The sequence below is a fragment of the Taudactylus pleione genome, unplaced genomic scaffold (genome assembly GCF_031769625.1).
Source record: "Taudactylus pleione unplaced genomic scaffold, aTauple2 ptg000005l, whole genome shotgun sequence".
Lineage (NCBI taxonomy): Eukaryota > Metazoa > Chordata > Amphibia > Anura > Myobatrachidae > Taudactylus > Taudactylus pleione.
The window spans coordinates 27009805-27022823 of record NW_028284408.1 but is presented as its reverse complement, the minus strand read 5'-3'; the positions used below and the strand labels follow the sequence as shown (position 1 = coordinate 27022823).

Here is a 13019-nt window from a genome sequence, read left to right as displayed (position 1 = left end):
GCCACCGGCCGTTTATGAGGCCGCATCACAGGCTCCCCTTGCAACACATCCGACAAGTGCTGTACAGAACTCGTCAGGGAGTTAACCCACGCTGGCTCCTGAGAAACCGGGAGCGGGGAAATAGGGAGACTGTGGGGTACCACCAATTGTCGTGGGAAACCCTGCATGAGTGACGACACCACCGACTGCTGGGACAAACCCATCGGAGTAAACGCGGGCTGCGGAGCTAACTGGCCCACTAAAGCTGTTAGCGCCTGAGCGAAACAAGCCCAGGGCGGCTCCTGTACCGGTGCTGTAAGCGTAAGAGGCCGCGCCATGGACAAACACTGCCGGCAGAGGCCCTCCGCGCTACCCTCCCCCTCCGCTAACGGTACTTTACACGTGGTACACTGTAGCCGAAGGGGAAAATCACTTTCAGACATGATGGCACCACGTATGTGACCCCTCTCACCAATTATATATTAAATAGGCGAGAGACCACCCTGCAGCACCGCACCGCAAGGGCTTAGCAGAAAGAACAGGGACAGTAATAAAGCTGACAGTCTTGAGAAGAAAAGTTACAGGCAGCAGCGCTAGCACAGTCACATACAATGCAAAGAAAATCAATTCCTGCACTAACAGCGCTGATCACTCAACTACACAGACACAGGGCCTGGTAGGACACAGCGCTGCATACACAGACCTGACCACAGCGGAGGAGAGGTATGCAGGGGGACCCAGACCACGATGCTTCCAATGCAGGCTTCCAGCAGCGTTCACCATGCTTCTGAAAAGATGGCCGCCGAGGAGCAGAGAGAAGGCTGGCCTGGGGGAGGAGCGCTGACACAGGGCCAGTCAGCACAGTGCAGAGAGGGCTGTGTGCAGCGGGGGAGGCGCCGGCTGTGAGACAGGGAAGGCGCGCTCCCCTGGCATGCATTTAACCCCTGGGACGCCGCAGCGCTACCGCTCTGCTGCGGTCCGCTGTCCCAGGGGGTAGTGGAAGCGCAGGTTGGTCGCCTGGCTCCACGCTGCAGCCAGTCCCCAGGGAGCCCCTGCCTGGGGACTTAGGACCATGTGATCAGCGGGGACCCACCGCGGGACCCCGCTGCTTACCTCTGTCCCCCTTGAATCCGGCCATGGTCCGGAACATCTGGGGTCACCGCTAGCTGTGACCCCAGATGCCCACCAGCATCCCCGGAGCAGTACCGGCGTTCTGGTACCGGCGGGGTGTAGGGAAGACAGCATGGACGTCAGGACTGACTGTCCATGCTGTTCATCCAGATGTGCAGCCACAGCTGCATGAAGAAAAAGCTTCAGGGGCTCTTCTAGCCCCCACTCCAACAGGTGCACCCGACTCCGGCCGGGCACCAAACTAAACTGAGGTGCCTTGGCTCGGGGGCGGGTTATAGGAGGGGGACCTAGTGCATCCTGGGAGGCTGAAAGCTTAACTCTTTGGTGCCCTGCGACTGACGTCACACCTATACCCCCAAGGTATCCTGTGGATACCCTATGGACCCTGAAGTAGAAAAGGGGGGATGCCGCTGGACCTTACCGGAGGGGTAAGTAATGTTAAATACCAACGGCACATTCATTAGTATCACTGCAATACTGAACAAAAACATGCCGCTGGTATTAAGGTACGTTACTAAATGGGGAACCTGTAGCTACTAGATATTCTATTCAATACACTTCAAGTTTTCCCAGCCAGCCACAGAGCCACCACTATAGAACAGGCAGATAAGCATGTGCTCTCAACATGTCAAATTTGTTTGGGGGTCAGTTGCAAAAGATTAAAACATTTCTGCCCTACTCCAGTATATTAATAGAACGTCAAATACAGAAAACAAAAAAAAAACTATTTTATACTTAGCGGGAACACAGAATTTGATATGGAAAAGGCTCACAGCCCTGGTCAGACAGGTCATCTGCCTAGAGGGAATAAATACCGCCGTCGGGGCACGCCAGAATGCAATACAAAGTCAGAAGGGATTAGCTGACAGGTGGCACCTCACCCCTTATTAGAGAAAAAAAATAGATAAAGAGTTAATAAATACTAAATAGGGCATCCAAGTTTTGGCTAAAGCTGGCCACACACTAGACCAACTTACATCCAACCAGCCAACTAGTTGATTGGTAGGAATGAAAATCTGGTAAGGAATGAATCAGCAATTTGCTCCCAAACGCAGGAAAATGGACCAAAACTGTTGTTTGAACAAATTGTTTAGATCAAACATTTAACAAACTTGTCTGACGACCATTTTCATCTGTTTTCTGGCATTTACGAGCAAATTCCTGATCATCATTCATTCCCATACGTTACCAGATTTTCATTCCAACCAATCAACAAGTTGGCTGGTTGGATGTAAGTTGGTCTAGTGTGTGGCCAGCTTTAAGCTGGTCACACACTAGACCAACTTACATCCAACCATCCAACTAGTTGATTGGTTGGAATGAAAATCTGGTAAGGTATGGAAGTAAATGACAATCAGCAATTTGCTCCCAAACGCCAGAAAATGGACAAAAACTGTTGTTTGAACAAATTGTTTAGATTAAACATTTAACAAACTTGTCTGAACGTCCATTTTCATCTGTTTTCAGGCATTTAGGAGCCATTTGCTGATCATCATATACTCCCATAAGTTACCAGATTTTCATTCCAACCAATCAACTAGTTGGATGGTTGGATAAAAGTTGGTCTAGTGTGTGGCCAGCTTAAGTCCCAAAGTTGTCCATCCAGGTAGGTATCCTCACAACTGGCATCCATAGAAGCAAAATGTTGAGAATCTTCGCAAGGACCTTCATACATTGCTGAAATTATGTCTGCTTGAAAGCCAGCAGACAACACTATCATTTAAAATCTCTCCTGTAAGACATGACCTGAGGTTAAAAGGGTCAGCAATCTTCACATAACCAAACCTCACAGAGCAAAAAATCCAACTGTGGGAACAAAGAAAAGGAAAATAGGATTTTTGTGCTTGCTGTAAAAGTCTGTTTCTCTGAATCAATTTGGGTTACACTGTTGAACCAAGGGGGATAGAGGGTGCTAGTGCTGGAGCAGGGCACAACTTTCACACATCGGGGTCCAAGTCCCTGTTACTGGGTCCAGGAGTATAACTTTACTGCCATCTGTGTCCCCGCTGGCCACCTATGGCGTCCTTGAGGTCACTCATCTGTAATGTGCAGTACCTGCTGTTTAACATCATGGGCGCCATCATTTCGGACAGTATCACTTGAGCTGTTCTGACAAACCTGTCCCCAGCAAACCCGGTCACATGATTCTTCCAGCCTATCAGTTCATGGATTCCCTATTTAAACGTGGAACTGCTGATTGCTCATTGCCAGAACAACTTCTCTCCCTTGAGAGGAGTACCCTGGCTTCTGGTTCTATTTCATTCCTGCATCTGATCCAGTCATCAGTCTCCAGTATTGCTAACAACATTCAGTGCTTGTTTCAGTTACCAGGCTTCAGTATTTGCTTCACAGCATTCAGTGCTATCCAGAAAACTTGTATCAACATTGCTTCTCAGCCTTCAGTTTCAGCGTTATCCAGAAAACCTGTATAATTGCTTATCAGCTCTCTGCTCAGCGCTATCCAAAAAACCTGCTCTAGTATTTCTTCACAACATATTTCATTGCAGCCTGCTTCTATTGTGCACAACACTCAGTTCCAATACCACCTGCAGCCTGCTTCCATTGTGCACAGCACACAGTCCCAACATCACCTGCAGCCTGCTTCCATTGTGCACAGCACACAGTCCCAACATCACCTGCAGCCTGCTTCCATTGTGCACAGCACACAGTCCCAACATCACCTGCAGCCTGCTTCCATTGTGCACAGCACACAGTCCCAACATCACCTGCAGCCTGCTTCCATTGTGCACAGCACACAGTCCCAACATCACCTGCAGCCTGCTTCCATTGTGCAGAGCATGCAGTTCCAATATCTATTGCAGCCTGCTTCTACTGTGCATGGCACACAGCTCCCATATCTCCTGCAACCAGCTTCCGCTGCATTACAGTATCCAATTCCGGTATTTCTACAGCCAGACTCCAGTGCATCTACACAGTCTGTTCCAATTTCCCCACACACTATTGCCATCTCAGGTAATCCTGGTACAGGCACCCTTCCTGTATCCTGCTGCATAACAGTCTCTGACTGTAGCCCTGGTCTGCATGAGGAAAAGCATAAATCAGGCCATCTAGCTTCAAGTGTAGCATTCCCACTAGGCCGTTTTAGCGGAGTGCCGAGCCCTCCCGATTTCAAAAGGGCAGAATGCGCCCTACCCTTATGGTAGCACCCCACTAAAACATGGCGGATGCAGCCCCTACTGGCGGGCCACAGTGGGAACGATAGCGGTGCAGCGATCACCGCCGGTGAATAGATGCCGTGAGCTTGCGCACGGCATCTATTCACATAGAGAGGAGACCTTGGGGCAACCCGGTATGTCTAAGTGCCGGACACACACAACCCCCTCCCCTCCCAAGAGTAATAAAAAGGGTGCGCATCTTAAAGACACGCCCCCTTTGGCCAAGACCCCTTTTCGGGCACACATGATAGAGTGTCCTTTCTAGGTGCAGCACCCTGCCCTGGACCTAGAGCGGACACTAAGGGGTATATTTACTAAAGGTTGATTTTAATTGATTTTTTTATTTTTATTTTTTTAAATCTATTAAAATCACACATTTACTAACAGACAAAAGTGTGTGTGTGTACCAAATTAATATCCCACTTGGCAATAGGCACTACAGGACAGTCAGCCAAAAAGAACCTGGAAGCTCATTCTTTGTACATTATATAAGATACACCTTCCACACAGTTGTAAGCAAGAGTTGGTTTGCAAGCTAGATAATAGTCTTAATGATCTGCTCTAACAACCCTTTTGCTCGCAAGATCATGGCCACAACAACAATGCCAACAAATAGACAGGTCAAGTCCTGATGAAAGAAGTGGCTTTGACTTAGCAGGTCATTTTTCCAGTGGCAGTCACCAGAGGACTTCATGGTATCTTCTAAGGACACCCCCAGGCCTTGAGTTCTCAGACAATACCAATGCAATTAGTGGTTCAGCTTATACCCATTTCACACCAAAATCCCAGATCAGACGTGGAGTATGTCTGTTTGTTTGTCCGATTGTGATAAACTCTGCAACCACTGAACAGTTTGTGATGCTGTTTTCATCGTGTTGGTAATTTTCCCAGGCAGGTTTTAGGTTAAGGATCAATACAACTGGTCGTCAGGGAGCTGTGGGCGGACTCCATGGGAAGGGGGCCCCTGCACTGCACAGACGCTGGGTTTCATCCCTGGTGATGCTCTGCCAGGCCTCTACTGCAAATGTCTTCAGTTCCTGCGGCATTTTCCCTTCAGTTTTGTCTTCATCAAGTGAAATGCATGCTCAATCAGATTCAGGTTAGGGGATTGACTTGGCCATTGCATAACATTCCACTTTTTAGCCTTAAAAAACTCTTTGGTTGCTTTTGAGGTATGCTTTGGGTCATTGTCCATCTGCACTGTGAAGCGCCGTCCAATGAGTTCTGAAGCATTTGACTGAATATGAGCATATAATATTGCCCAAAACACTTCAGAATTCATTCTGCTGCTTTTGTCAGCAGTCACATCATCAATAAATACAAGGTAACCAGTTCCATTGGCAGCCATACATGCCCACGCCATGACACTACCACCACCATGCTTCACTGATGAGGTGGTATGTTTTGGATCATGAGCAGTTCCTTTCCTTCTCCATACTCTTCTCTTCCCATCACTCTGGTACAAGTTGATCTTTGTCTCATCTGTCAATAGGATGTTGTTCCAGAACTGTAATGGCTTTTTTAGCTGTTGTTTGGCAAACTCTAATCTGGTCTTCCTGTTTTTGTGGCTCACCAATGGTTTACATCTTGTGGTGAACCCTCTATATTCACTCTTGTGAAGTCTTCTCTTGATTGTTGACTTTGACACATATACACCTACTTCCTGGAGAGTGTTCTTGATTTGGCCAACTGTTGTGAAGGGGTTTTTCTTCACCAGGGAAATAATTCTTCTGTCATCCACCACAGTTGTTTTCCGTGGTCTTCCGGGTCTTTTGGTGTTGCTGAGCTCTCCGATGCGTTCTCTCTTTTTAAGAATGTTCCAAACAGTTGTTTTGGCCACACCTAATGTTTTTGCTATCTCTCTGATGGGTTTTTGATTTGATTTTTCAGCCTAATGATGGCTTGCTTCACTGATATTGACAGCTCTTTGGATCTCATATTGAGAGTCGACAGCAACTGATTCCAAATGTCACACCTAGAATCAACTCCAGACCTTTTACCTGCTTAATTGATAAATTAAATAACGAGGGAATAGCACACACTTGTCCATGAAATAGCTTTTGAGTTGATAGTCCCATTACTTTTGGCCCCTTAAAAAGTGGGAGGCACATATAGAAACTGTTGTAATTCCTACACCATTCACCTGATTTGGATGTAATTACCCTCAAATTAAATATGGAAGTCTGCAGTTAAAGCACATCTTGTTTGTTTCATTTGAAAGCCATTGTGGTGGTGAATAGAGGCCAAAATATGAAAATTCAATGACCCAATATTTATGCACCTGACTGTACATGCTGAACCAGGATCAGACAGGATTTTGGGTACTTGATTATCCAATCATGCAACTTCAAGGTTGCTGTTGCAAGGTTCAGCTGATGTAAAAGAAAAATCGCTTGACCAAGATATCATCCAGATATAGAATTACTGTCACCCCTTTGGATTGTAAGAAAATATTCATGACTCATCACCAAAGTGCTGTGGCCAAGTTGAAATTAAGTGTTTGGAATTAAAAATGTAACCTCACAAACCTGAGTAGGAGGAGATATACCTTCAATATGGGAATATGGAAGCAACAGACTTCAATATATAAAGAAGCCTGGAACGCTCCCTGTTTCATAGAATTTATGACTGAACCAACAGACCCAATCCATAATTTGTCCATTCAAAGATGCAGGTATAGATTTAGGTTTGAAAGTCCTTTTAACAGAAACCAGTGTGAATAATATAAAAATAGGCCTCTTTCTGCTCTTGAAGAGGCACAATGAACCCTGCTGTTTTGAGAGAATGGATGACACCCCCTTCCCCCAATAGAGGAGAAAGAGGGAGAGGGAGATTGGACTTACAAGGTCCAGACTGGGGTTTATTTAGTAGTGGACAGAATTGCAGAGGTGCATGCAAGCAGCTTTGCAATATCGTCCTTGCAAATATACAAATGCAGCACGGGGTGTCTGATAGCACCTGCTGCATTTGCAAACGCAGGCTGCAATAACCATCTGTCGCGTTGGTGGGACGTCGCCGGCCAGCTGAGTAAGCTTACTCAGGCTGGCTTGCAAGGCCAGGAAACTACGTATGTGGACGCAGATCCTGGCCTTGCCACGCCTGGGAGAAAAAAAAAAAAAGAAGAGCGATGCCCCTGTTTTTGGGAATGCTGACTATCCACGCCCCCGCACCACCCCGTAAATGCCTCTGCCTGTCAATCAGCATAAGGGGGTCTGCGTGCGATCACGCAGGACCCGTTCTGCACTTGTGCAGAACGGGTCCTGTGTACGCGAAGATTCCTGATAATCAGGAATCAGTGTTCAGCATTGCATACACGTGCAATGCTGAATTAGGCCCACTGAACACTATAGTGTCTGCAGAGGCCTTGATGCAATGGTTTTGGAAGCAAAGCAAACAGGCCACCACCACAGAGGAGACTGAGGGCCTGAGTCAGAGGTGTACACAGTGCAGATATTTGCACAGTTGAGCAATTTTATGCTACTGCGCATGCACGAAAAGCCTACGAAACCCTTACTGAACACATGCGAACCAATGTGTGTGATGGCGTACGCATTTGCATACAGCTTGAGACAGCATCTGCTATCCATGGGCGGTTCAGGGTAGAGACTGGGTGGTGTCCTTAAGTGATGGTACAAAAGGGGAGGCATCATGTACATGTTATTGGAGTGTTACAGCATGCAGCTGCGATCTCTTTTGTAGCAAAGCAGTCACAATGGCCATATCTTGAAAAAGTTACAAGGGAGGCTGTGCGCCAGGCTGAGGCTGCTCAAGGAGTCAATGTTGCAACCGATGGTGGAGTGATCAGATCAACCAGCACAACAGGATTGCTCATATGCAAAGTAGGCATCGCAGGGTTTTCTCAAGCCATCATACAGGCTCTGGGTGGGGCGAAATCCTGGAATGCAGATGGAATATCCGCAGGGTTGCATCATTGGTGCTTGCTTGTCAATACCTGACTACAAAGAGCCCCTCTGGAGGAGGAGCTTTATCCTCTTGCAAAGGAAGTCCTCACCCTGCCAGATTTTGGGAGAGGGAGATGGGGTGGCCTGGCCTGGCCGGCTTGGGCTGATGATGCTTTTCCCACGGAGCCCTGATGAAAGGGTCTCCGGGCTGTGTCATTACAGCCCGGCGTTTTGGGTCCGGGGCTGGTTTTAATTGGTGAATGGCCAAATATTCTCTCTGTAAAGCGCTGCGGAATATGTGTGCGCTATATAAATAACTGGTAATAAATAAATAAATAAATTATAGGGGACCCCCTATGCATTTTTTTCCCCCCCTATAATTAAAACCAGAACTGGCATTGCAGCCAGGTGCTGGTACCTAAATGACGGTGGAACCCTACTCATTTTGTTCCCCGTAATTTTAGGACCAGGACTAGCTGGCAAGCCCGGGGCTGGTTAGGCTGGTGGGGGGGGGGGGCGGAAGGGGGCACCCTACATTTTTTTTTTTATTTTATAAAAAGACACTTTATATTAGATACTTGGGCAGAAACATACACATACACAGATCAGTGTGATTTGTGTATCTGCCAAAATTGCAGCTCAGGAGGTGGTCTATTTGAATCATCAATTTATCAGTCAGTTTGCTACAAACTCACCCCAGACTGTAAACTCGGATCTTTGTAAATTTGCGAGTTACAACTTTTTTTATGTAAAGTACTTCCTAGTTTGACAGATTGTGAGTTTAGTCGAGTTTGCAAACTCACATGAGTTTTAATAGTGAGAAGAGAAACCTGACTCACACCCGTTTGATCTTCGTAAATTTGAGTTTGCAAAATCATGCGAGTTTAGCCTGTTTTTCAAACTCACCCAAACTCGATTCTCAGTAAAAATGTACCCCCTAGACTGCCAGGAGCCCATTGATGGACAGCCAGGATCGGCCAGGACAGCCACAGAGTCCGCGCTCCCAGTGCAGGCGTTCAGTTGAACACCTTTACACCCTAATTTAAACCCAGCTGCAATCTTAAAGACACAAGCTCCCTATTTATATCACCCCCATATGCCTGTCCCACATCAATTAAACCATTATTCTGCACTTTATCATCCCAAAAATGACATGTCATTATTGGCCAAATTAAGCTAAATTAAAAAAATGTTTCTGCCTAAAAAGTAATTGAGGGTTTTCCAGAGGTTCTGAAAGTCTCGACATTTCCACCTTAAAATAGGGATTTTCAACTTTTCACCTGGAAATGGTGAAAAGAAATTTGCACAAAATCCTATGAAGAATTCGCACAAAATACCCACGAAAACCGCAGCTAATAGGATCGCATGATAAGTATTTATTAGCACGATCAGAGGTTTTTTGCGGCTATTTGAATTTTCCCCTATACATTTGAGCAAACATCTGCTGCACTTTAAACATACCTTTTGTAGGCATCTTGGAGAAATAGGACATCCTGTCAAAGTTAGAGGATGCAATTTGGCTGCTTCGCATTGAGCTTCTGACCATCTTCAAATAAACAATAAGAAACAAAATAAATGGGCTGCACACCTACTTTACATCTCAAATACAGAGTTTAAAAAGTTATGTATCAACTTCAATTTAGTCATTCACAATAATTAAGATGTTAGTAAACTAGTATAAAAAGAAAATAGTGCTGGACAAGAATAAGATTTCTTTTTATGATTTGGTGTGAACCCATGCATGGGTAACTTGCACCTGCTACCAAGAATTAGTTGGAAGCTGGAGAATAAAATTGGCAGGCCGAGTTCTTGGTCTATATACAGTGAGTGCCAACCAGGAATGCTGATTCTTCTCCTTCCTTATAAACAGGATTTTGGTGATTACCGGTAAAACCATTTCTCAGATTCCACAGGGGACACTGGAGCTCAAGACATTGGTATAGACGTTGGTATAGTAAACCTGGCACTTTAAATAATTTAGAAGTGTGACTGGCTCCCTCTATGCCCCATCAACCCCAGTTTAAGAAACTGAGCCTGAGAGGAGACAGAGGAGAGCAGGAAAACGAGGAGAAAGAAGTCCACAGAACGGAAAAAATAGACAGACTGAAGGAGAACAGAGGAACCCACTACAGGGAACACATGCAGTCACACAACCATATCAAATGTAGACAATGGCAATAGAATAGAATGAACCAAAAAACGGCTTGTACGCATCGCTGGGTGGGCGTCCAGTGTCCCCTGTGGAATATGAGAAATGGATTTACCGGTAAGTACCAAAAATCCTTTTTTCTCCTTCATACACTAGGGGACTGTGAAAGAGCTCCAATATTAACTCATCTCAGTGCCATTAGATTTGTTTGCTATGAGCTGGTTTAAAATCTTCTGGCCTTTGCAAACCTAAGAAACATGACTGTAATAGGAGCTAACAATCTAATTCAAAGAACAGGATATAACACCTAGCAGAGTCTCTTGTTACAATGTGGATGTGTGGGGTTTGAGCTGGTGCAATGCATGATGGGATGAGGTATATAAATGGAAACAGCCCAAACATCTACCTCTTCTCTGCCATTCCCATCCAATACACATACACACGACTTCCTGGGATCTGGATCTACCACACTGGCTTTATATGGCGTGTACTAACCATATAACACTATTTTCTTTATACACACACTTTCTGCTATAACACTCGTTTCTTTCATTTACTTATATACACTTTCTGCTACTCTCTCGCTCTCTTTCTCTGAAATTAGACAGACACACAGCTGGCTCACTGGACTTCCCCTGGCTATTATAACTTGTCTGGACCTTCTATATTAACTCTCCTTTGTAATAATGTGTCTGTACCTACTATAAGAACTCTATTGCCTAAACTTTCCTTCTCTGCCTTTCACAGAAAGGACAATGAATCTGAAAATATGAGGTATGGTAAGAACTTACACTTGTTATCTCTATTTCTACGAAGTCTATAGGGTTCCGCAGGATACCTTGGGGTATAGGCGATGGCGGAAGACATCGGGCACCTCAGAGCTAAAGTTTTTCAGCCTCCCAGGATGCACTGCCCCAAGGCAAATCAGTTATATAACAAGCCATAGGCCGGAGGAGGAGTAGAAAGAGAGAAGAAAGTTCTGGAACACACAAGAATCACATTCTCACCAGAAGGAGACTGAAAAACGTGACCAGAGCAAAGCCCATCTTCAGTACAGGTGCGACAGGGCGGGAGTCCTGTGGAACCCTATGGACTTCGTAGAAATAGAGATAACAAGGGTAAGTTCTTACCATATCTCATATTTTCTACTTCAAGTTCCATAGGGTATCCACAGGATACCTTGGGGATGTACCAAAGCAGTATCCTTTAAGAGTGGGGACGCTGCTGTGCTGAAAGGAGAATCCGCCGCCCGAAGGAAGCACCCTGAGAGGCAAAGGTGTCAAATGCATTATACCTCACAAAAGTATGGACAGAAGACCACGTGGCTGCCTTGCAAAGCTAAAACAGCAGAGGCACCACAGCGAGCTGCCCACGAAGGACCCACAGACCTAGTGGAATGAGCTTTAACAGAGGATGGAATAGGAAGGCCTTCATGAATGTAAGCCTCAGAAATTGCCATGCGAATCCATCCTGCCAAAGTTTGCTTAGTGGCAGGCCAACCCTTCTTATTTAAACCATAGAGGACAAACAAGGAGTCAGACTTCCTAAATGAATTGGTAGGTCAACATAAATCCTTAGAGCCCGTACCACATCCAAGGAAGTCTCACCAGTCGACAGGTCTGGAGAATTAAAGGCCGGCACAATGATTTCCTCGTTAATGTGGAAACTAGATACCACCTTTAGGTGGTCGACATGAGAGCCCCCAATTCTGAGACCCTTCTGGCCGAAGCAATGGCCAGAAGAAACAGTCTTATCTGTAAGCCATTTTAAATCCACTGAGCCCAGTGGTTCAAATGGTGGTCCTTGGAGAGCCCTCAGGACCACAGCCAATCCCAAGGAGCCACTGGTGGAACAAAGGGAGGCTGAATACGAAGTACACCTTGCAGAAAGGTGCGGACATCAGGAAAAGTAGTAATCCTACGCTGAGACAGGGCAGAAACTTGCACCTTCAGAGAAGCAAGGCAAAGACCGTGATCTAAGCCCGCCTGTAGGAAAGCCAACACCCTGGATATCCTGAACACCTGAGGATCATAGCCTCTAGGGCGACACCATTCAAAGAAAGTATGCCATGCTCGGTGGTAAATTCTTGCAGACGCAGGCTTCCGAGCTCTGAGCATGGTGTTAACTACAGAGATGGAAAAAACCCTGGACCTTAAGAGGGCTGTCTCAACAGTCACGCCATCAAAGACAGACGACTCAGGTCCGGGTAATGGCAAGGACCCTGAGACAACAGGTCCGGACGTTGAGGCAACAGCATCGGAGAGTCTACGGAGAGACTCCGAAGATCTAAGTACCAGCGTCGTCTCTACCACGCTGGAGCTATTAACAGGAGCGTGCCGCCTTCTTGCTTGAATTTCCGAACCACTCGAGGAAGAAGGGAGAATGGAGGGAAGAGGTACGCAAACTGGTAAAATCCACCGGACCGACAGAGCGTCCACCAGAAGAGCCTCCATGTCTCTTGCTCTTGACCCGTACACAGGCAGCTTGTTGTTGTGTCGGGAGACCATGAGGTCTATCTCTGGAAGGCCCCACTTGTCCACCAGGAAACACCTCCTGGTGAAAAGACCATTCTCCTGGATGCACGTCTTGACTGCTGAGAAAGTCTGCTTTCCAGTTGAGGACTCCTGGGATGAACACCGCCGAGATAGCAGAGAGATTGCCCTTCGCCCAAGTCAGGATGCG

At 46.3% G+C, this 13019-nt stretch overlaps 1 protein-coding gene across 7 annotated transcripts in view; it reads right to left on the bottom strand.

The window, feature by feature from the left end:
• TROAP (trophinin associated protein) overlaps positions 1-13019 on the bottom strand; it is a 61324-nt gene that overhangs the window by 28492 nt on the left and 19813 nt on the right. For all 7 annotated transcript variants that reach the window (XM_088448841.1, XM_088448993.1, XM_088448838.1 and 4 more), the window contains exon 5: positions 9650-9734. In XM_088448841.1, coding sequence (XP_088304967.1) covers positions 9650-9734 — 85 coding nt within the window. The remainder of the gene's footprint in view (positions 1-9649; positions 9735-13019) is intronic.